General features: G+C 40.9%; 1 protein-coding gene across 2 annotated transcripts in view; it reads left to right on the top strand.

Annotated features, from left to right (window-relative positions):
• tspan18b (tetraspanin 18b) overlaps positions 1-15,324 on the top strand; it is a 35,615-nt gene extending 20,291 nt beyond the window's left edge. For both annotated transcript variants that reach the window (XM_085357558.1, XM_085357559.1), the window contains exons 3-9: positions 10,585-10,680; positions 11,753-11,947; positions 12,234-12,308; positions 12,894-12,992; positions 13,233-13,409; positions 14,064-14,147; positions 14,457-15,324. In XM_085357558.1, coding sequence (XP_085213684.1) covers positions 10,585-10,680; positions 11,753-11,947; positions 12,234-12,308; positions 12,894-12,992; positions 13,233-13,409; positions 14,064-14,147; positions 14,457-14,504 — 774 coding nt within the window. In that variant the 3' untranslated portion in view covers positions 14,505-15,324. The remainder of the gene's footprint in view (positions 1-10,584; positions 10,681-11,752; positions 11,948-12,233; positions 12,309-12,893; positions 12,993-13,232; positions 13,410-14,063; positions 14,148-14,456) is intronic.
• Positions 15,325-20,629: the final 5,305 nt, after the last annotated feature.

Genomic DNA, 20,629 nt, shown 5'->3' with positions numbered 1-20,629 from the left:
AGACACGTATGGATTGAAAGGTTAAAGGGGATGTTAGACCCAGACACATCAGCTGCAGTCAGTCATACATGGAAGCATAAAAAGCATCCAGTGAAGCAAATAATATGTGCTACATGTGCAAGTGACATGTAAGATCATGAGCAAAGTCGAGCTGTTTTCAGTTACATAAGTATTGATTTTAAACTTTTCATTTTAGTTTATTGCAACGTGTGTGTTAATGCTCAAGCTGTCACTTGTTGGGTGCCCTTCAGGCGCCTTACGGTCAAGCCACACTGTGCATGAATCTAATAAACCTGGCAATGACATCAGGTTTGTTGGATGTAGACTGTGCAGTGATAATGGCTGCTGAACTGGAGGCTATGACACGCACAGTTGCAACTCCTGCTCTTTCTTTCTTTCCATGCTATGACCATCTTGGAATTTTCCCAAGCTATCTTTTGTTGCAAGATCATTACCACCTTTGAACTTCTCTATGGCTATGATCGGACTGCAAATCTAACGGTCCTTTTATGGTTTTCGTATTATTGCCCTTGCGGATGGCGGCATGTGCCAAAAGTGGCACCATAGCTGTTTGATTTTCTTTTTTTTGTGAGCTGATGTGCAGCCGGCATGGTTGGGTTGAAGATGGAAGGGTGTGATTGTATTGGTCTTTACCGCCATGCAGCAGCTTGAAAAGCTCAAACACTTGGGAGAAAACTTTGAAGAAATCTCTGATCACTTTGCTTCCTCTTTCGACTTCTTCTGCTGTTATACCAACACTGATGCAGAGGTTTTTTGTAAGTGGCAAGGATGTGTTATTCAGGAGATGATAACAGCAAATCTGGTGCTTTTTAACTAATAGTATAAAATGGTTTGAGTGATAGTGGCTCTGTAGTGTAGTGGTTAACGCATTCACTTAACACAAGCAAAAGTTTAGGTTTGACTCCAGCCCAATCTGGACAATACGAGTAACAGATTTCAGAGTGAACTCTAAACTGACGTGTATGTGCAGCAAAAACTATTAAAATGTTATTTTATAGATGTAAACAAGAATAAACAAAATAGAAACCAGCAGTAACGGTTTCATTTGTAAGTCTTCTGTGCCGTAAGTGCCAGAAAATATGTTCTCTAATTTGATTTTCATAAGGAAGAGGATTTTGACATCGGCTTTTTTGTGGCACAGTAGCTGCTACCTGTATACAGAGCTTTGTGTGGATATGGAGTTGCAGCAAAGAGGGGTGGGATGGTGAATCTGCTTCATGGAAATAATGTTATGTAAAATTGAGCATATAAAGGACCGCTTTAGCCCACGAGATGCTCTGCTGCACTCTGCTCTGATGAGTCATGTGAATTCGGATTCGACCGTTACAGCTGAGGTTCATTTGCAAAGATTTAAGATCTAAATTTGATTTAGAATCATACATGAAGAGTTCAGCTTTTATATATGAGGAGTCACACCTTGATGCATGCTCAGTTGTTCAGCTAAGGAAATACAGGAAAGTGGATTTTGTTCATCTGGGCGTTGTTTTCAGTGGGAGTAATGTTTTGTCACTCATTCGAGTCACTCCCTTATAGTGGAGGAACTGCTGGTTTGATTGATCTAAGAAACAAACATTCACATTAATAAATAAACTTAAAGGAGGAAAAAATACAAGCCAGGATATAAGATTTAAACATCCAGTCTAGACTGGCTTCCTGGTTTCACTTATAAACATGTCTTCCTCTTTTATTTTTATTTTTTTATTTCAACATTGTTGGGTGGGGTCACTTTCAGTTTTACCTTGAACCAGCTTTATATTTGAGTTTCTTTTCTTTTCAGTTTTTTTTTTAACTTTAGTTTTACTTTTACCGCAGGACAGCAATTGAAAGAGACAAATCCAGGACAAGGATATAGAAGACTCAAAAGAACAGCGCAAATAGGAAAACAATGAATGGAAAAGGGGGATTGTGGGGATAGAAAAATGAGTGTAATGCAAATTGTGCGAAGATCTGCTGTTTGAGTGGGTTCAATCATGTTCCCCCAGTGATCAAATAAAAGATGGGACAAAATAAATGATAATGTCTGTGAAGGTTCTCAGTCATCCAGGTCATCGTAGTCAAAGGAGCTTGCAAAGAAAAGCGTCTGGACTTCTTTAAGTTACTTGAAGACGTTTCACCTCTCATCCGAGAAGCTTCTTCAGTTCTAAGGTCAAATGGTGGAGGCCAGGTTTCACAATGAACTCACCCAAAACTCTGGCTTATTGGAACCCACACCCAGTTTCACACCTTGGCTCAGGCGATTAGAGGATCATCAGGGGGTCCTTTTGTCCCTCTGTGGGGGGTTACTCCCACTAGGTTTATATCTGGGACTCCCCACCATTTGACTTTAGAACTGAAGAAGCTTCTCAGATGAGAGGTGAAACGTCTTCAAGTAACTTAAAGGAGTCCAGACGCTTTTCTTTGCAAGCTCCTTTGACAATAAATGCTAATAGTAACAATAATTTCAGCAATAACAACAATCCTTGTCTTCCTGTATTCTGTAAAGTATGCATGTATAAACCAATATACCAACCCATGCACATACAGTAGCAGCAGCTGACTCACAGGCATGTAGACACTCTGGACCTAAACTAGTACCACCTCATAATTGTCTTAACAAATCTGATAAAACTGACGACGTCTAAAGACATTTAATGTATAAATCTTTAATGATGGATACATGCACAATGATCTAAAATGAAATAGTCTTCTTCTGCTTCTCTATTATTTCGGAGTTTCTTTCCCTGAAGTCTGGTTTTTAAACTTTCAGTTAGTTTAATCAAAATGTAAGGTGTGTTTAAAGCTAGTTTAATTTTCTAGTTAAGTTTCTGCTTCCAATAATCTCTGTGATGTTTGCTCGATCCTTATAGTTATTATGTGATGCCATCTGAGGTCTGATTTGAGCTTTCACTTGAGGATTTTTTTTTTTTTAAATAAGGAAATGTGGTGGAATTAAAAGCTCATTTTCAACAATCTCACCACAAACATTAATCTAGTTCTTATCTACCCTGGAATGAAAGGCGAGCTTTAGCTCCTCCTTTACAGTTCAGTATTTAAAGACAAAATCGCGATCCACTGAGATCCAAACAAACTGGAATAATCTTTTAATTTCTCTGATACATTCAGTATTGCTAACATGCTTTTGGTTTACTTACATCAACTTGTTTTGCAGTGGGGCCTCAAATATACAGTATGCCGTTATCTCTTTTATCTGCGGCTTCCACAAAAACACAAACGTTCACATGCTTTATCCTCAAGGCTTTGTTTTGATCTTTGCATTGCACTGAAACCCCAGCCTGTAACACAAAGTAGGTTACACTGTTGTTTTTTGATTTGGTTTTTTTGCTATTTTTCTTTTTCATTTTGTTGAACTTTTGCCAAGTGCGTGATATTTGTGTGTGCACGCCACACACAAGAATCATCAGTAAGTGATAAAACAGCTTTTAGGTTTTCCACACGGGGGAACTAGCTGTATTCAAACTAGCATATGGCCTTGCAACAGGGTGTGAGTGATTGCTCATTAGACAAATGGCTGGCCAAGCTGTCCCCCCCGTTGTAAAGTGCTCTGCTCTGCTCCCCTTTGTTTTCGAACAGGAACTCGAGCTAAGTGCAGATGCCAAACAGTCCTCTGCAGACAAAGGCCACTCTCACCCCATATCCGGGTTGCCGTAGAGACCAGAGTCTTTTTTTGGAAATGTTCCAGCACGTGATTTAGGAAATCCTTCTGTTTTGAAAGATGTGTATCGTTTGCTTAAGAAATAAGATTTTTTTAATTTTTCATGGTTTTGTTTTTTGGGGTTTTTCAGCCTGGATTTAGTGATGTTTGGTGACTTGCGTGTATTTTGTGTTCCTTTGTCTTTTTTTTCCCCAGTGTCCTGTTCTTGTTTAGTGCCCTGAGGCTAAAAGTGTTGTCTTTCCTGAAATAGTCCATTGTTTACTTCTGCAAAGGCCATCTGTGATGATATGGACATCCGACAGAGACAACAACCTCGTATTCAGTGGCGTTTAAAACAATATTCAGTGTTAAGAAAATAATTGTTTAATTGTTTCTTGCCTGAGGGTCAAATGGTGGTCAGGGGAGTGCTGGTGAAATTATTGACTGGATTTTTCCAAGTTTTTGTTAAACGCGGAACTGATATCGATTCTTCTCCCTGTGACTCCGATATATAAGAAGGAGACTGAGAAACTTGTGGAATAACCCACAGAAGTAGACAGTGCAGTGATATAATTCCCTCAGTTGTTCGCTCAGTAATTTTAGACCATTTAGTTTTGAATTGAGTTATAACTCATTTTTGTGGAAAGCCCCAAAGGCAATGTGTCATTCTCTAAAAACGTGGGAAAAGCCTTAGCCGAGTCCTAACAGCCGGCAGCACCGAAGTGTTTATGTGTTCATTGTGTGCTGTTACCACATGCCCTCACTACCAGGCAACCAGTGGACTAAGCATTGGAGCTCTAGGGGATCAATGCATCATTGACCATGTGCCCGGGCCTGGTATCGATCCATCCTCACGCAGCCAGTTTGTATCTTCGCTCAGCCAGATAGAGGTACCGAGACGATTAAGTGAAAGCCTCTGCTATGAGCGATCTCACACACAGCAGGGTTCAATAGAAGTCAAAATCTGCTCATCACTCAATCACATGTCCTCTGCTCAAGATAACTATCGAGAAGTTATTAGCGCTCTTCCCCCTCCCCCGTCCAGTAGTTCTAATCTAAGGAGCTGGAGAGTCGATTTCGCTGTAGGACTCGGAGCAACTGTTACTACTGAACTAACAGCTGGATGTGTGCCCAGTTGGGATGTCAGGAATGTAGCCTGCAGCAGTGTTGACAACACATGGTCAGTCTGTTTCTTAGTGTTCATTCTGGGAGTTTTCCTCTTGTTAATCAGCCTGGTTTTCAGGAGTGTGTCAGCTGCCTGGTCAGAGGACTGCTTCCTTCTGGGGTTCACATAGTGTCATTTCAAACTGAGTAGGCTAGGAACTGAAATCTGAACTGGAAAAATAGAAGAATTTGACTTTAGATGAAAATTAACTGATTGAAATGCATATTGTGTGTATGTAGTCTTTTAGTTCATTGCCTTAATAATGTTTTTGTACCTATTCTGAACTTTTATGCCTCTGCGTGGCTGTGGCTCAGGAGGTGGAGCAGGTCACCTACTAATTGAAAGATTGGTGGTTCAATCCTTGGCTGCTACAGCCTGCATGCCAAATTATCCTTGGGCAAGATGCTGAACCCAGAGTTGCTCTCTGATGCGTTAATCGGAGTTTGAGTGTGTGTGAATGTTAGATAGGGGGAAGAAAAAAGGGGGCTTGTTTAAATATGGGTGAGTGAGGCATGTTGTAAAAAGATTTTTGAGTAGGTTGGGTTGGGGGGGGGGGGGGGGGGGTTGCATAAAAACTTAACCAAAATGAGAGAACCCTACTCTGGAAACGTAATGGAATTAAAGTGAACTGAAAACCAATAATAATAAAATGAAAAAAAACAAACGTGAAAAATACCAAAGTAGCCTGTCTGCACCGGTTACAGTGCTGGAGTATAACTCTTTTGTAGTCCCAGCACAAATTGAATGAAATTATAAAGGGTTTTGCACGACTGAACCAGTTCATCATAAACTGTCCACTTTTGGAGGGGAGCAAACTAGCATTCCCTGTAATGTGCAGAAGCTGATGATATTCTGTGTGTACTCTGAAAACTCATTAAGCTAAACTTGCCTGAGGAAAGACAAGTTAAAATACCTACCTGAGCATCTAACCAGCATTAGGACCTTTGCTTTAGCTTGCCCGGCTCAGTGTCTGCACTCCTCTCTGTGTGAGAGCTACACCCACACACGCACACACTGCGAGCTGCCTTTGAGCTACTTTTGTACACTTTCTCCGTGTGGTTGTTTGCTGTTGTCTGAAAACTGTATGCCCTCTAAAGTATACAGTGCTATTGCTGTTTAGCATTCTGTGCACTTCAAAGCTCCTCCGTGTGACAGCAGAGCCCAGGGCTCATTCTCTCCTAATTGGAGGTTCATTAAGGACTTGGTGCGCCTCACGGGAACCCATTTCATTGCCAGAGGAGCCTGTCTTTATTCGGATTTGGGGGTGTTTACTTGCTGTGGCTGATCTAGGAAGTCATGGAGAAATATGAAAATGGGTTTTTAATTGAGATAAAGGCTGATGTGGCATGTGTGTGGTCCCCTAGTGTCATTGTCAGAGGGTATTAGCGCATGCACGGAGAGCTTAGACTGGCATGCAGTTGATGACAAAACACACCTGCTCCAGCTGCATCGGGGAGCCTGGGAACGAATGTGTCCTCCCCAGGGTTCAATTACAGGTGATCACTTAGAGGGTCAATGATATTTAAAGGGGTCAAGATACAACCCATAAAATCTCGAGAGGATTTCAGTATTAATGATTGTTTTTAATGCAGGATCATGCTCAAGATGAAGTGAACTTGCTGGTTATGTGAGGGTGGAGGATGGCGACAGTTTGACGAGGAGCAGACACAGAGTGTCCTTGTAATTCTGATCCTTTTGTCCAGGGCAGCCGCTGGGGGAGCAAGGGAATATGGACTGGTTTCATTAATCCTGCTGAAAGTGACATATTCAAGGAGAATCACCCACGGGTGTGCTATTTATATGTGGAGTACTTTCAATCTAGTCTGTGTCTTCCTTATCTTTTAATTACAGCGGGTTGACACCACCATAATGGTTGATCGTGTAGGTGCCGACTGAACAGACTTTTGGTTTTATGAGTTAGGAATGGGGAAAAAAAAGAAAAGGTCTATTCCTCACGCTTCCATTGAGACGAATATAGGTCGGATCAGTTTGTCCTCATTAGAGAGCTCTTGCTTCTTTTGGTAGTGGGAGGTTGATGCTTTTAGGATCAGTTCACATCAATTCACCATCAAACTCATCTGTGCCAATTTCCATAGCCTAAGCTGACTGTGGATCAGTTTTCACCAGGAGTAAACAATGGGTTCTTAGCGCCGCATGACATTTTATGATGTCAGTTACAGGAGATGGAGACAGATTTGGCATTTGCTGGATACCTCGGGGCGAAGACTGTCGCTTAGCTTGTCAGATTGAGGACATACAGTATTTCCTGCATGTTTAAAGAAAAAATCCAGCACATTGTGTAGTTGTAGCAGTGCAGTACTCCTCACTGTTTTTGTGTGTGCATGTGTGGCATGTTTATTTATAATAGATTTTAGCCAGTACAGCGTGTTTTCTTGACACATCGCTAGCATTGCTCAGCGGCACACCTGAGGAGGACCAGCCTTTAACCTAGTAGCAATTTTTCAAAAGTGATATAAGCCTGCAGCTCCTGGGGTGTGAACCATGTTTTTCCTTGTCTACATCATATACACTGCAGAATATTCAGAGAAAGCCTTAGTGGTCTGATCTCTGCGACTGGCCAGTGATCGATGAGGACCTGCGATCCCACAGGAGTCATGGGAAAGACCGGTTTGTTTACTCTGCACTTTCTCCGGGGTCTCAGTGGCACTTTGATTTATACCATGCTGCTTTTCAACCATAGGCTTGTTATTTGGAGCCTGTCTGGGCCCTTACACTATAACCCATTTCATTCTTAAATATTCAATGCATTTTTATGCACAGAAGAAAATTGGCTCCAGATCTGACAGTCAGCTTGACCCTGAAATGGGAGCAAAGAGCAAAAGGGTGAAGCTGGAAAAGAAATCGGACATTTTGTTTAGAGAATAAGAAGTGAGCTGTGCCCTGAGAGGTTTTCCAGCCGGCCCCTTCCTCCTCCTCCTCCTCCTCCTCCTCCCCTCCTATTCATTCAACCTCTTCATCCCCTGCCTCAATAAATACAGTTTGCACCCTTCATAAGGGCCCAGAATTGACAGGCTCGAGCTGGAGGGATAGGAATGGACCTTTTCTGATGCTTTTCTATGAGACTGTAATGTATGCAAATCTCAGTTAAGACCTCCTGTGCCCTCATTAGACCTTTCTGGGGCTTAGGAAAGGGAGGGGTTAATTAAAACCCATCTCAGACAATGAATCTGTTGGTTGCTCTCAGAGTACCACTAGAAGGGTAATCAATACCTAAGCATATTATTATGATTTACAGAAAGTGTTTAACCATAGGTCTAAATCAATTTCCTGGGTCCAAAGAGGAAAGCGGTAAAGGGGAACAAACAGAAGCATAAGCCCTCTGGCTGGTGAGGAGAGGAAAAGGTCTTTTTTTGTAGGGTAGCTTCTTCTCACAGCAGACAAAGAATGCCGTCATATCTTTAGTACTGTTTAATTTTATTGTCACGGCAACTTATGAGAGTTAACAATGCAATGGGGGGAAGAAAAAATAAGCTTTTCATGAGGCTCGCAGAATGAAAAACAAACCAGTGTTAGTGCGCTGTAATAATAGAAAAACAGATTAGAAAAAGATATCAGTTCTGCCTTAATTATTCACACGCTTCCTTTTCTTCTGTGGGAAATAATTGCTCCAGCAGCTCAAAACTGCTTGTGCCTAGGCAGGGCTTTGTGCTGGGCTATGGTTTATCATACCTGAAAGCCAACATTTGTGAGTCTGCTGTGTGCAGCACAGGGATGAAAGGGTCAAGGCCGAATGAGATTTGAGCGACAGCCGAGGGTCTTCAAAGATGGACGGGAATCAAGCCCGGTGTTGATCACAACAGAGGTTTCACTCCTGCCTGAGAAGCAGAGAGAGATCACCCAGAGGAGTCCTTTGACATCACATCAAGCAAAGGAAAGCTTGCCTACACGTTATGAAATTACAGCTGATGGATGTTCTGCAAGTACGGATAAAAGAAGTGCGAAGAAGGCATTTAAAGATTTTCTTTTTTTTCAATTTGCAGGTGCAGTGTGTAGCTGTGTAAACCTATTTACAATTCCTCTGAGAAATCGTTTTTTAATCCGCTTGTTAGCCAGCCTCAATCCTGGCTATCACTATGGGAGAGCAAATTAATAATCAGAAAGTACAAAGCAAAGAGTGTCAATTCATTTCTGCCAAATAATTAATTTTCTTCCTTCACTGAGACTGCAATTACAGCTGCCCCACAGATTGTTTTCATTTCAGTTTGTGCAGAATATGTAGATATGAGTCCTTACACAGTCCCCAGTAGGGCTGTTCCATATAACGACCGGATGACGATATAAAAACGTCTATCGTTTCATTTTATGCTATGGTTTGTTTCGTGGTGTCGCAAAATAAACAGTTTACGGCAATATCTTTTCATCGTTTTGATGGTCACTGTAGTGGTTATATTAATTTCTTAAAGTTCTTTCTCTTATATTTAATATAACCACACTAGGGATGGACAAGCGCCTGTTTTTATGCGTTGTCGTTAGCAACAACGATGGTAAAGCCATCGCATGTCCGCTTGTTTATTTTCCGCATAAACCTTTCACACTAAAGCTCAAGATCCTGTTGAGACTTTTCAAAATAAACTTACCCACGTGAAAGACTATGTGGAGTGCTTACTGTTGAGAAGCAAAAAAGAGCCGTCAGGTGCTAAAAAATAAACATTAGATTCAAACGTTAGAACAGGCTTTTCCCCGCAGCACCCTGTGTAATAAATACTCACAAAGAAAACGGCGGCTGTTACAACTTATGTCTAAAATGTATCGTTTCATGCATCGGTTAAAACACTTGACTCCAGGTACACAACGCCCAGCTGGAAACACTTCACTCAAGTCGAGCTGCCCGAGATTCACAGAATTTACAGAAAATGTTAAAGTTTTGTGATTTATATTGTTATCGGATGATAAATGTCTTATATCGAGATATGAGATTTTGGTCATATCGCACACCCCTAGTCCCTAGCTCACAAAGGCTGAGGGAGAAATCTTTTCATCTGCAGCTTGAAAGGTTAAACATTTGCTTCAGCGAGGGCACGCTGCATTTTTAGGTGTACTGGGACATGGATTTTTAGACACCCCACCCCACATACACACTGTCGCCCCAGTGTTGTCTGCTAATGCAGGAGAGGTGTTCTTCATTAACCAGGAGTGCTTCTAGGATGGGTCTTCATCAAGCAAAGTGTGTTTGTGTCAGATGGAGGGGTGGCTGATGGGAGCACAAGGCCTCTCATTACATTAAGAAGAAGAAGAAGTTCCATAGCAAAGGCCATCTCATGTCGGCTAATGAACATGGAACCCCTGTCAGGACTCATTTCCTTAAAATGCTTCAGAGATGGACGTCCCCTCCAGTCGCACTAACATAGGGTTGCCATTTTTCCGGAGACAGGAGGAGCTGACAGACGGCTAAGTTTGAGAGCACGCTAAAATGAGATGTGTCAGATAGGTTGACATTGTGCTGCCTAATCTCGTAGTTGCTTGGGGATTTCCAGGACTATAGCTGGGGACAATGCACCTAAAGGGATAATATGAGGATTTTCATCTGAAATTGGACCAAATCAGCTGACAGGCGTGTGTGTGTGTGCTGTGTGTTTGACTGACAGAACTCATTAAGAATGTGAGCAGGTTCTGGCAGAGCATCCTTTTCTTGGCAGTTTCAGCGTAATGCTTATCCAGGGTGCAGGAAAGTGGGGAATACTGTGAGCATTTGGCAGGAGTCATTAAGTGGCACGTTTTATGTTGTGTTTAATGTCTTTTCTTTTAGGGGCAGGGAGAGGCTTCAGCACGGGGGACAACCATGGAGGGGGACTGTCTCAGCTGCATCAAGTACCTCATGTTTGTCTTCAATTTCCTCATCTTTGTGAGTATTTTTTTTTTCATCTCTTTCTCAAAGACACTTAATCTGGCCGTCTCTGAAGTTTGTGTCAATCTAATGATTTAAGAAGGGCTTCTGCGTGCTCCCTGCCTGACTGACTAATGGAGCCACATTTGCATTTCATTAGATGAGGCAATCTTGATTCTATCAAATTCTCTTTTGATTAAATTTTAGTGTGCTGACACACATCTGAGGCACATTGTGCCATGTGGAGTTTGTGACTGGCACCTGAGTTTATCGGTCTTGATCAGACAATCAAGGGTAATCCTGTTAGTCTGAAGCCGTAAAGCGGGGGAGGGTCAGAGTAAGAAGGTTTGTCTCTTTTCCTGCTTTATTAAGCACAACCAAACCATTTAGTCTCTGTTTAGATGAGGTTGCTCAAGGCTGGGGTAATAATGCAACCAGCAGAGCAAAGAATGAACTTGACTGTCGGCATCACTGTAACAACTACTTTTCACAGCTTTCTTTTTTTTATTATTATTTTTTTAAGTGTGTCTATCTAAGGCCGTTTCACACTCGTGTAACTCAGCAGCATTTCTTTTAAAGCCCAGTGCCTTGAAAATGGCTGCTTCTTCTCCTCGTACCACAGAGTGGCTATCATTTGCACAAACCCCAGGTGACAGGAAGAAGGGGATTGGGGTAAAAATGTTGGAAGCTCAGATCTATTCCCCCTGACTCAATATCTTCTTTTCTTAATCACATGAGTCACCCCACAGTGGCTGCAGAGAGGATTTTATTAAAGGGAGGATGGGAAAGGATGGAAGCTCATTGCATTTCTTTAGCAGGTGGGGAGGCTGGGAGGAGTAGTTCAAGGGGGTAGATTTATCCACCCTTACCCCCACTGAGGTACTGTGGCTCTGTAGATACCCAGCCTTTTATTTTAGCTTTACCTCCAACCTCTGTGGTATTTGCATAGCTAACAGTGGAGAAAAAAAGTCACCGTATGACCTCTGGTTGAATCTTTTGAGTTGCTGGGGATACAAAGCTACTATATCTTCTGAATTGTCGATTTCTATTTTGTCTAAGTAATGTACTCTTTGCCTTTTGTCGTTATCAGCTGGGGGGCTCTTTCCTCCTTGGAGTGGGAGTGTGGGTACTGGTGGACCCCACAGGGTTCAGGGAAATCGTAGCAACCAACCCCCTGCTATTCACCGGTGTCTACATCATCCTTGGTATGGGAGGCATGCTCTTTCTCCTCGGCTTCCTGGGCTGCTGTGGAGCCATCCGTGAAAACAAGTGTCTGCTCCTCTTTGTGAGTTGGCTGACAAAGTCGAAACATAGCTGTGTTACCACTCGCTCGTGTGTGTGTGTGTGTTGATTATTCTCTCTGTCAGTCTTGAAACAGAAAGCCAAAAGAGCAAAATGCTTTTGTATGCTGTCTTTGTGCTGAGTGAAGTGAGCACCACCAAAATGCGATTTTTCACTTTCCTTTCTTTTTCTTTTTTAAACACATGAACATGCACTTTTTTGTCTTCACTCTCATCTACCTTGTCATACTCTTTCTGACCCTTTCCTTTTTTCCTTTTGTCTTACTGCAGTTCTTCATGCTCATCCTCCTGATCTTCTTAGCAGAGCTGGCTGCTGCCATCCTAGCCTTCATATTCCGGGAGCATGTAAGTTTCTTAAAAAGTTCACCCCACCTTTGATCACAAGTCTGCAGTTGGGCTGAGTGTCAAAACGCAAGGGCTCAGATTCTTACATTTTGTACTTCCGGACCTGACAGCTGCTAATTTAAATCATGATTCTGAAAATTTCTTTTGACGGTGTTCAGGTATTGCACAAGTGTTTGTATTTATAGCATTGCATTCCTATAACAATGTTGTGCTTGTGATGCACAGTTAAAAATTGGGATCAAATTCTATTCAGCAACCAGAGATGCACTCTAATTCTCCATGTCAAAACCTGTTTGGTACATTACTCATTAGGCGTGTGACCACAAAGATTTGGCCTAATCTAGCCTCGAGTCTGTAGCCCCAAACACATATGAGGAGCAGATTGCTGGTGAGCTCACTTCTTTGTAACTCCACACCACTAGATTTTGCCGTAGCACCACCAGATTTCCCTGAGAAGACTTTAATGTGTTAAGTTAGCGCAGTCCCCTAATATAAATGACACTCAGCCCAACCCAGAATTCAGTGAAATCATTCGAAGTAACCGATGTTATCTGTGTGACGCTAACATGTGCGCCTTCGCTTTAGCTGACCAGAGAGTACTTCACCAAAGAGCTGAAGAAACATTATCAGGGCTACAATAACAGCGACGTCTTCACCTCCACATGGAACGCCATCATGACTACAGTAAGACCACCGCACACATGGCAGAGAGCTGACGTAATGCAGCTTTTACCGACTCACCCTTTCCACCAAACAGTCTGTGGAAACGTTAAGGTTAACAGCCAGGGCTATATTTTATAGATAAATCCGAGACATTTAGGTCAATATTCATGCTGGATTGCAGCACGCACACAGTGGACCACAGGCCAGTGTGCAAATGGGCGCTTAACAATAAGGGCTTCTTCTTCTTCTCCTTCCTCTCAGTTTGACTGCTGTGGGGTGAACAGCCCAGAGGATTTTAAGGAAAGCATGTTCAGGATGATGAACCAAAATCATGTGGTGCCAGAAGCCTGCTGCCAGCGTGCCGCTCAGACTGCCGAGTCAGCCTATACCAGCCAGGAGCAGTGCTTATCGGGCAATATGATGTTCCGTAATAATAAGGTAACTTTTCACATCCACCATGTCAAGACCTCTCTCTCTCTCTCTCGCTCTCTCTCTCTCTCTCACTTTCACTTCCTTCTTCTAAACCTCCTCAAGGCTTAATTAGAGCTGAAGACGGTTGAGGGGTGACATCCAGGGACTAGCTGACTCCTCCATGGCTGATTAGTGCTTTTCTGTGTTTTGGGTGTCACAGAAGACCATCTTACTGTGTGGTAGAGCACAGAGACAACAGCGCTATGTATGTGTGTGGATGTGTGCGTGTGTTTTGTGTGAGATGTATACACACGCACACACACACACGTGCATGCCCACATCCCTGCTCACATGGCTTCCATGTGCACAAAGGAAGCCTTGAGTGTAATTACAGTGAAAGCTGATAGGAAGAGCTTTTTTACTGCAGTCTCCACCTGTTGTTTTTCAGCCCATTAGAACAATGAGAGATATCCACCGTGTGTGCCTCGCTCTGTTCATTCACACAAAGAGCTCTCATTAAAAGCCAGTGAGGCTGGAGGCCCTCCTTCCCACTCATTCAGTCAGGCCTTTGTTCAGACTCTCACTCAGTTGAAGCTGTGATGTTACTTTAATTGTCTCTGTAATTCTGCAAGTTTATAGCCTATTGATTCTCTGCTGAGTGTCACGTCTTTGTGTCCACAGGGTTGTTACTCTGCAGTAGTTGACTACTTCGAATTGTACATCTATGTGGCTGGAGCCCTGGCCATAGTGGTGCTAACCATAGAGGTATGAGCAAGTTTTAAAATATGCAACCTTTTTTTTTTTTTTTTGCCTCCAGTGTATTCTGAATATTCATTTTAGAAAATTTGCAAGGCTGCTTTAACCCAAGGCTATTTGCCTGAATATGCCAGTGTTATGCTTTTTGAATAGCAACATCGCCACCTTGTGCTAAAATTCAGTATCACAGAACATAGTGGTTTTTAAAATGAGGTGAATATTGGACAGTACAGTGTATTTATTTCTATTAACAATTTGGGAGGGAGGGATTTTCTGTATGTGTGCTCATTATTTCTTTTTCGTTCCCTCTTTCCTCAGCTTTTTGCCATGGTTTTTGCAATGTGTCTCTTCAGGGGAATCCAGTAGAGCTGCTCCATCCACAAACTTCTTTTTTTTTCTCTAAAAAACAAAAAGGGAATTCAGGAGAAAAGAAGAAAAAAAATGGACATTTGTAAATTTTGTGGATCTCTTTTTCTATTGGCTAATTGGTAGAAAAACAAACTCTTGTACTTCACAGCTGGACTTTTGAGGTACTGGGTGATTAAAAAAATATACAAACACACACACAGACATAGAGAGACACACATTGCATTGAGACTAGACTAGAGAGAAAACTGATGTTTAAAAAAGAAAAAAAGAAAAAAAAGATTTGTGTGGAAAGGGTAATTTGTGGACCAGGTCTTGAGCAGATTGGGTGTAAAGTGGACCGGGGATGAGGACCAGGTGAAGCCTGAGCAGAAGGCACTGCACTGACTTTTGGATGAAGAATATTTATATTAAGTAAAGTTGGCTTGACTGTAAAAATGAAAAATGTGTTTCTTGTAAACTCTGGCTGTTATCCTTTCCCCTTTCATACTGTATAATGTAATAACCTCCCTTCCTCCACATGCCTTTTTTACAGCCACACTTCTTCAATGCTGTATTATATAAGCTCTGTTTATTTGTGTGTGTGTGTGTGTGTGTGTGTGTGTGTATACTGAATGCTCTTTATGAATGTGTATGAGCCTATTTGTATGCATGTGAGCTTGTGGCTCTCCGTGATCTCTCCCAAGCTTCAATGCCAACTACTCTAATTCTTTTTTTCCTGTTTGTATGGTGATGTTTTATTGCATTAGTGGTTATATGTGGTTCTTGGTGGTGAAATGTGTATGCCTTTGTATTAGATTCTTGAAAAGTAAGTTACATAAATGGCATTTTACCTGACCCTTCCCGTGTGTTTTCTCAAGCTGGTTGCACAATTTCACACCATTTTCGTTTTCTTTTTTTAAATGAAAGCTCGACCCCGTTTATAAAGACACTGGTAAGTAATGATATTGCATCACAGGATAATTAAAAACAAGTGTTTGTTAAAAGATTATTGCTTATCAAGTCTAGATCACTAACTAGCTTAACTTTTAAGAGCTTATGTCACATTTATGATCATTTATAGGATACATGTGACTGTTACACATTTCCCACATGAAATTATTCTTCTGTGCTACTGAAGTCTGGAAACAAAGAAGGGGTTTTATTTGCTGAATAGCCAAACCATAAGAAAATGCCATTAGCCTTTAGTGTCCATATATATTTATATGACTCCGGGTGTAGCTTTTGTAACGAAATCAATCTCAACCATATTGCTGGAGTGCATTGATTTTATTTGCAAAAAAAAGTAAAGGTATTGATTAGAAATGCCTGTGGACATTGATCTATTGCAGCAGCCTCAGAAAATGGCAGAAGAATACATCAAAGGAAAAAAAGGGGAGGCATGCAATGCAACAAAAAAGCATGGTAGGGATGAAAATGAAACCCTTCATTTGTGGAATTTGCATTAGTATTCAGAGCAAAGAAACCGATGGAAATTGAAAAGACACAAAACTGTTTAACATGGGTAAAAATGAAGGTTAGTTCCTACATACATGAATTTTCACTTGTTTTGCCATCCTATTTTTTATTTTTTATTTATTTATTTATTTAAATGTGGTCTTTTTTTCATCTTCTTTTTTTACTGCATACCTTTTTGCATACTCCCTCCAAACAGCGTGCATGACAAAGCCTACTAAAAACCCAAGTATGGCTTTGTTTGACATTTAGTAACAAATCCACATTTTCAGCAAAATGTAGCCATTTGGAGGGGAAAACACAAGATCATAGCAACTGGTAAGTGATATCCAAAGAGAAGCAAAAATGCTTATTCTGTAACATAAATATTATTTTTAGAGTAGTGCTTGCAACCTCATTCCTGCTGTGTGTTGCTTGTTAGCTTGCTATAGTGTTTGAGGGTTGTGCTACTAACAGTTAATCTTTCTATTTGCATATGCAAGCAAACCGATTGTGCAAAGTACATAGGCTGTATTTTGTGGCTTGTAAATGCTGGTTCCCACAGACTTTGTGCAGAAGACAGATGGCGCTGAGAGAATCCTGAATTTATGGAAGAATTCTGTAACAGCAATTTAATGTTGAAGTCAACTTGAAAGGGTTCACATTGTAGAACATTTCTGAGAGGTGGACATAACTTAATCGTTTGAAAAGCGAGGTGATGCCTGTAAAGTCTTCAGTCTCTCTTACAGCCAGCAGAGGGCGACGCCTCTGGTTACAACAAGAAATCTCTGGGAAAACAACCCTTTGGCTCCTTTGATTGATGATCTCAGTATTTATTTATTTATTTATTAACCTTTATTTAACCAGGAAGATCCCATTGAGATTAAAAACCTCTTTTTCAAGGGAGACCTGGCCAAGATAGGCAGCAGCAGATGTCTCACAGTTACAGAAATTACTCAAACACAGGCAGCAACAACACACATGCAACAATAAGTGAAAGAATACAAATAAAATAAAAATAAAATTCAATAAAATTCAAATAAAATAAAAAGTCAGTTAAAATGACAATCAATCTAATTGAAACAGTTGCATGTTATGGACTTGGCCTCAAGGATTCGTAGTTTAGATTTAAAATCACTTAATGAAATGAATTCAGTCATTTTCCATTCCTTCTGCAGTTTGTTCCAGGCCGAGGGTGCTAAATGGACAAAAGCTCTTTTACCAAGTTCAGTTCGGGCAAATGGAACAGAAAGCAACAAGTAACCATGCGGACGAAGAGAATACCGACCAGCATGTTTCATTACAAGCAGGGAACATATATAAGAAGGCAGCAACCCAAGTATCGCCTTATATATAAAACTGTATAAATGAGAGTTCCTCCGACTTACCAAAGCAGGCCATCCTACCTGAGAGTATAACTCACAGTGGTGAGTCTGAAATTTACAGTTAGTGATGAACCTCAGAGAAGCATGATACACAGAATCAACCATTCGAAGACATTGAGCAGAAGCATTCATATATAGAATATCACCATAATCCAGCACAGGCAAGAATGTTGCAGCAACAAGCCGCTTCTTTGTATTAAAAGAGAAACACAACTTATTTTGAAAATAAAATCTCAGTTTTAACTTCAGGTTTTTCACAAGATTCTCTACATGTGGTTTGAAGGTAAGCGAGTCATCAATTAAGATTCCCAGATATTTATAGGTGTGAACCAACTCTATTTTATTACCTTCAAGAGTGGTTACTGATGGGATTGTTTGGGCTCGTCTCCTTGATTTAGAAAACAACATGAGCTTTGTTTTGTCTGCATTGAGAACAAGTTTAAGCTGATGTAATGAGTGCTGGACAGCAGAAAAGGCTTTCTGCAAGGAGTCGATGGCTTGGACAAGAGTTGAACCACAGCTGTAAATAACTGTATCATCAGCATAGAAGTGCAAGTTTGCATCTGGCACATGTAGACTAAGATTGTTTACGTAAATGATAAATAGAAGGGGACCTAATACAGAACCCTGTGGCACTCCGCTGTGCACTGTAACAAAGTCAGAACATAGACCGTCAGATTTAATGCACTGAGTCCTGTTACTGAGGTAGTTTGAGAACCATGCCACTGCTCTCTCAGAGAGTCCTGACTGGAAGAGTCTAAGTTTTAAAATACAATGATCAACAGTGTCAAATGCTTTTGACAAATCAATAAAAAGGGATGCACAGTGTTGTTTTTTATCAAGTGCAATAGTAATATCATTTACCACTCTAATTGCAGCTGTGATAGTACTGTGATTCTTCCTAAAGCCTGATTGATATTCAGATAAAATGGCATTGATGTGCAAAAACTCCTTTAACTGCTCACACACAAGAGCTTCAAGAACTTTGGCCAGCACAGATAGATTAGATATTGGTCTGTAATTAGTTAACACTGCTGGGTCGCCCCCTTTTAATAGAGGAACAACAAAAGCTGATTTCCATACTGAGGGAATTTTATTCGTATCCAGTGTGAGGTTGAAAAGTGTTGTGAGAGGCTCTGCTACAAAATCAGCTGCCAGTTTCAAGAAGTAAGGATCTAGTAAGTCTGGCCCTGGAGATTTTCTAGGATCTAACAGTTTAAGAGCTTTACAGACCTCCTGCACAGAGAAAGGAACAAAGTTAAATGGCTGACCAGTGTACACCGGAAGGTTTGTGCCAGATTTTACAGAGACTGGGTTCAGAGAGTCAAACAAAGAGCCAGAAGATATAAAGTGCTTGTTAAAACAATTCATAATCTCCTTCCTATCATAAACAGGAACAGAATCCTTAAAAACATAGGTGGGTAGAGCGTGGGAGCTTTTACTCACTGAAAGAGACTTAATGATTTTCCAGAACTTCTGTGGATTATTTAGGTTCTCAGTGGTGACAGACAGATAATATTCTGTTTTAGTAAACGCGTTCCTGATGAGTTATGGGTTAGCTTCATGTTTTATTGACTACAGCAGAATGTTTAGTTTATGAATTAGCCCCCACCCCTCCCCTCCCCTAGAGTTAAAAAGGTCAAAAAGCAGGTTTTGTTTTCAGGGAGCCTTTATCTCCTGACAAGCTGCTACAGCACGAATGTACAGTGTCTCTCAGATTCACCCCTTGCTCTTTACCTCCACTGTCAAAAAAGGTAAAGAGTTCTTTGCATGTTTAAATCTGTCTGTCTTCTTAAATGCCCACACTGAATCTGTCTTTTGTCTAACAAGTAGTCGAATTTCAAGCTTCAGCTCAACAGTTGCACCAACCTTTTGTGGTTCTTGGCTCTGTTGATGTCACTTAGAATTCTTCTCCATCTAAAATAAAAAAAAATTAACCAGGCTTCAGCTCCTCAGCTGTCATGATGACAGCAGAAAACCTTTTACTGAAACCAAACAAAGAACAAAATAAGGAGGTACAAAGAAATGGCACCCTCTGTCAATTCTCAGGTTTTACATATCAGGAGATAATAGAGTACACAGCGTGTGATAGCAATAGAGCTAACTATCTTAGGAAGAAGGCCAGGAAGGAACCGCTTTTTTTAAACCCCTTTAACCCCCCACTCATACGCTATAATAACTTGAACTGATAACACTCTGATGATCATAGGAGAGATGCAGTATAAAATTTGTTGCACCTAACAAAATGACTATTCTATTCCGTTTGTAGATAATGAAAAAGTCCTTAGCAGGTCTTAAAATTAGGTAAATACAACTTGAGATGAAACAAATGACACATCACATCATGTCATATAGTTATTTAAACATAACTCTGGTGTTTTGAAGCCATTCTGCTGTAGATTTTCTGATGTGGTTGGGATAGTTATCCCGTTCTTTGGTTCACAGAGGAGTTCAGAGACCGCAAAACAAGCACAAATCAAGCACCCTGCACCATCGTGCTTGACAGTTGGCACAAAGTGTTTGTGCCGATTTGCTTTTGATTTTTATCAAACACAGCACTGTGCATCTTGGTCAAACATCTCCACTTTGGTCTCGTATGTCAACTAAGATATGATTTATTTCCTTTTTGGGATTTTATTACCACCACACCTGAATGCTGCAGATCAGCAAATGGTTCAAATTTCAGCTTTTACAGAGATGTTCACACTTCCTGGTGATGATGCATACAATTAGCAGAACCCAGCTGCTACTCACCCTCTTAATTCCTATAGACGCAGCAGGATTGTAGTTATTACATGCTGCTTTTGAATGCCGGTGTAGGTTTTGCTAAATAAATAGTATAATATGTCATATGTTGTTGTTTAACTGAGACTGATTTTCTTAATAAAAGGTTAGATTTGCCAAACATGAAGAAAATCAGTATTTGCTTCACTTTAAACGATTGGATTAACCTCAACATAACACAGCTGCCTACAGTCATCTACTGCAGGCATCCTACAGTATATATGTGACAATATAGCATACTTTATAACTGGATTTAGCAACTAAAGCAAAATGAACTGATGCAGGTTATATCATCCATACTTTAATACTTTAAATCATCCTCACTAATCTGTGCTTGGGATTCCCCAGAGCAAGACGGGAATGCCACACACAGACTGTATATCCAGTGTGATTACGATTATCTGCGTGATGTGAGGTTTTTTTGCTTTTTTGCTTTTTTTAAGAAAAAATGGATGACCAACATTAGGTTTGTCATTCGTCTTTGTCATTTGGCTAGTTTTACAGCAAAAATGAATATATAGC

The sequence above is a fragment of the Diplotaxodon limnothrissa genome, linkage group LG7 (assembly GCF_057381915.1).
Source record: "Diplotaxodon limnothrissa isolate DT_005_m linkage group LG7, D_limnothrissa_male_GT1.1, whole genome shotgun sequence".
Taxonomy (NCBI): domain Eukaryota; kingdom Metazoa; phylum Chordata; class Actinopteri; order Cichliformes; family Cichlidae; genus Diplotaxodon; species Diplotaxodon limnothrissa.
This window is presented reverse-complemented; position numbering and strand designations above follow the sequence as displayed.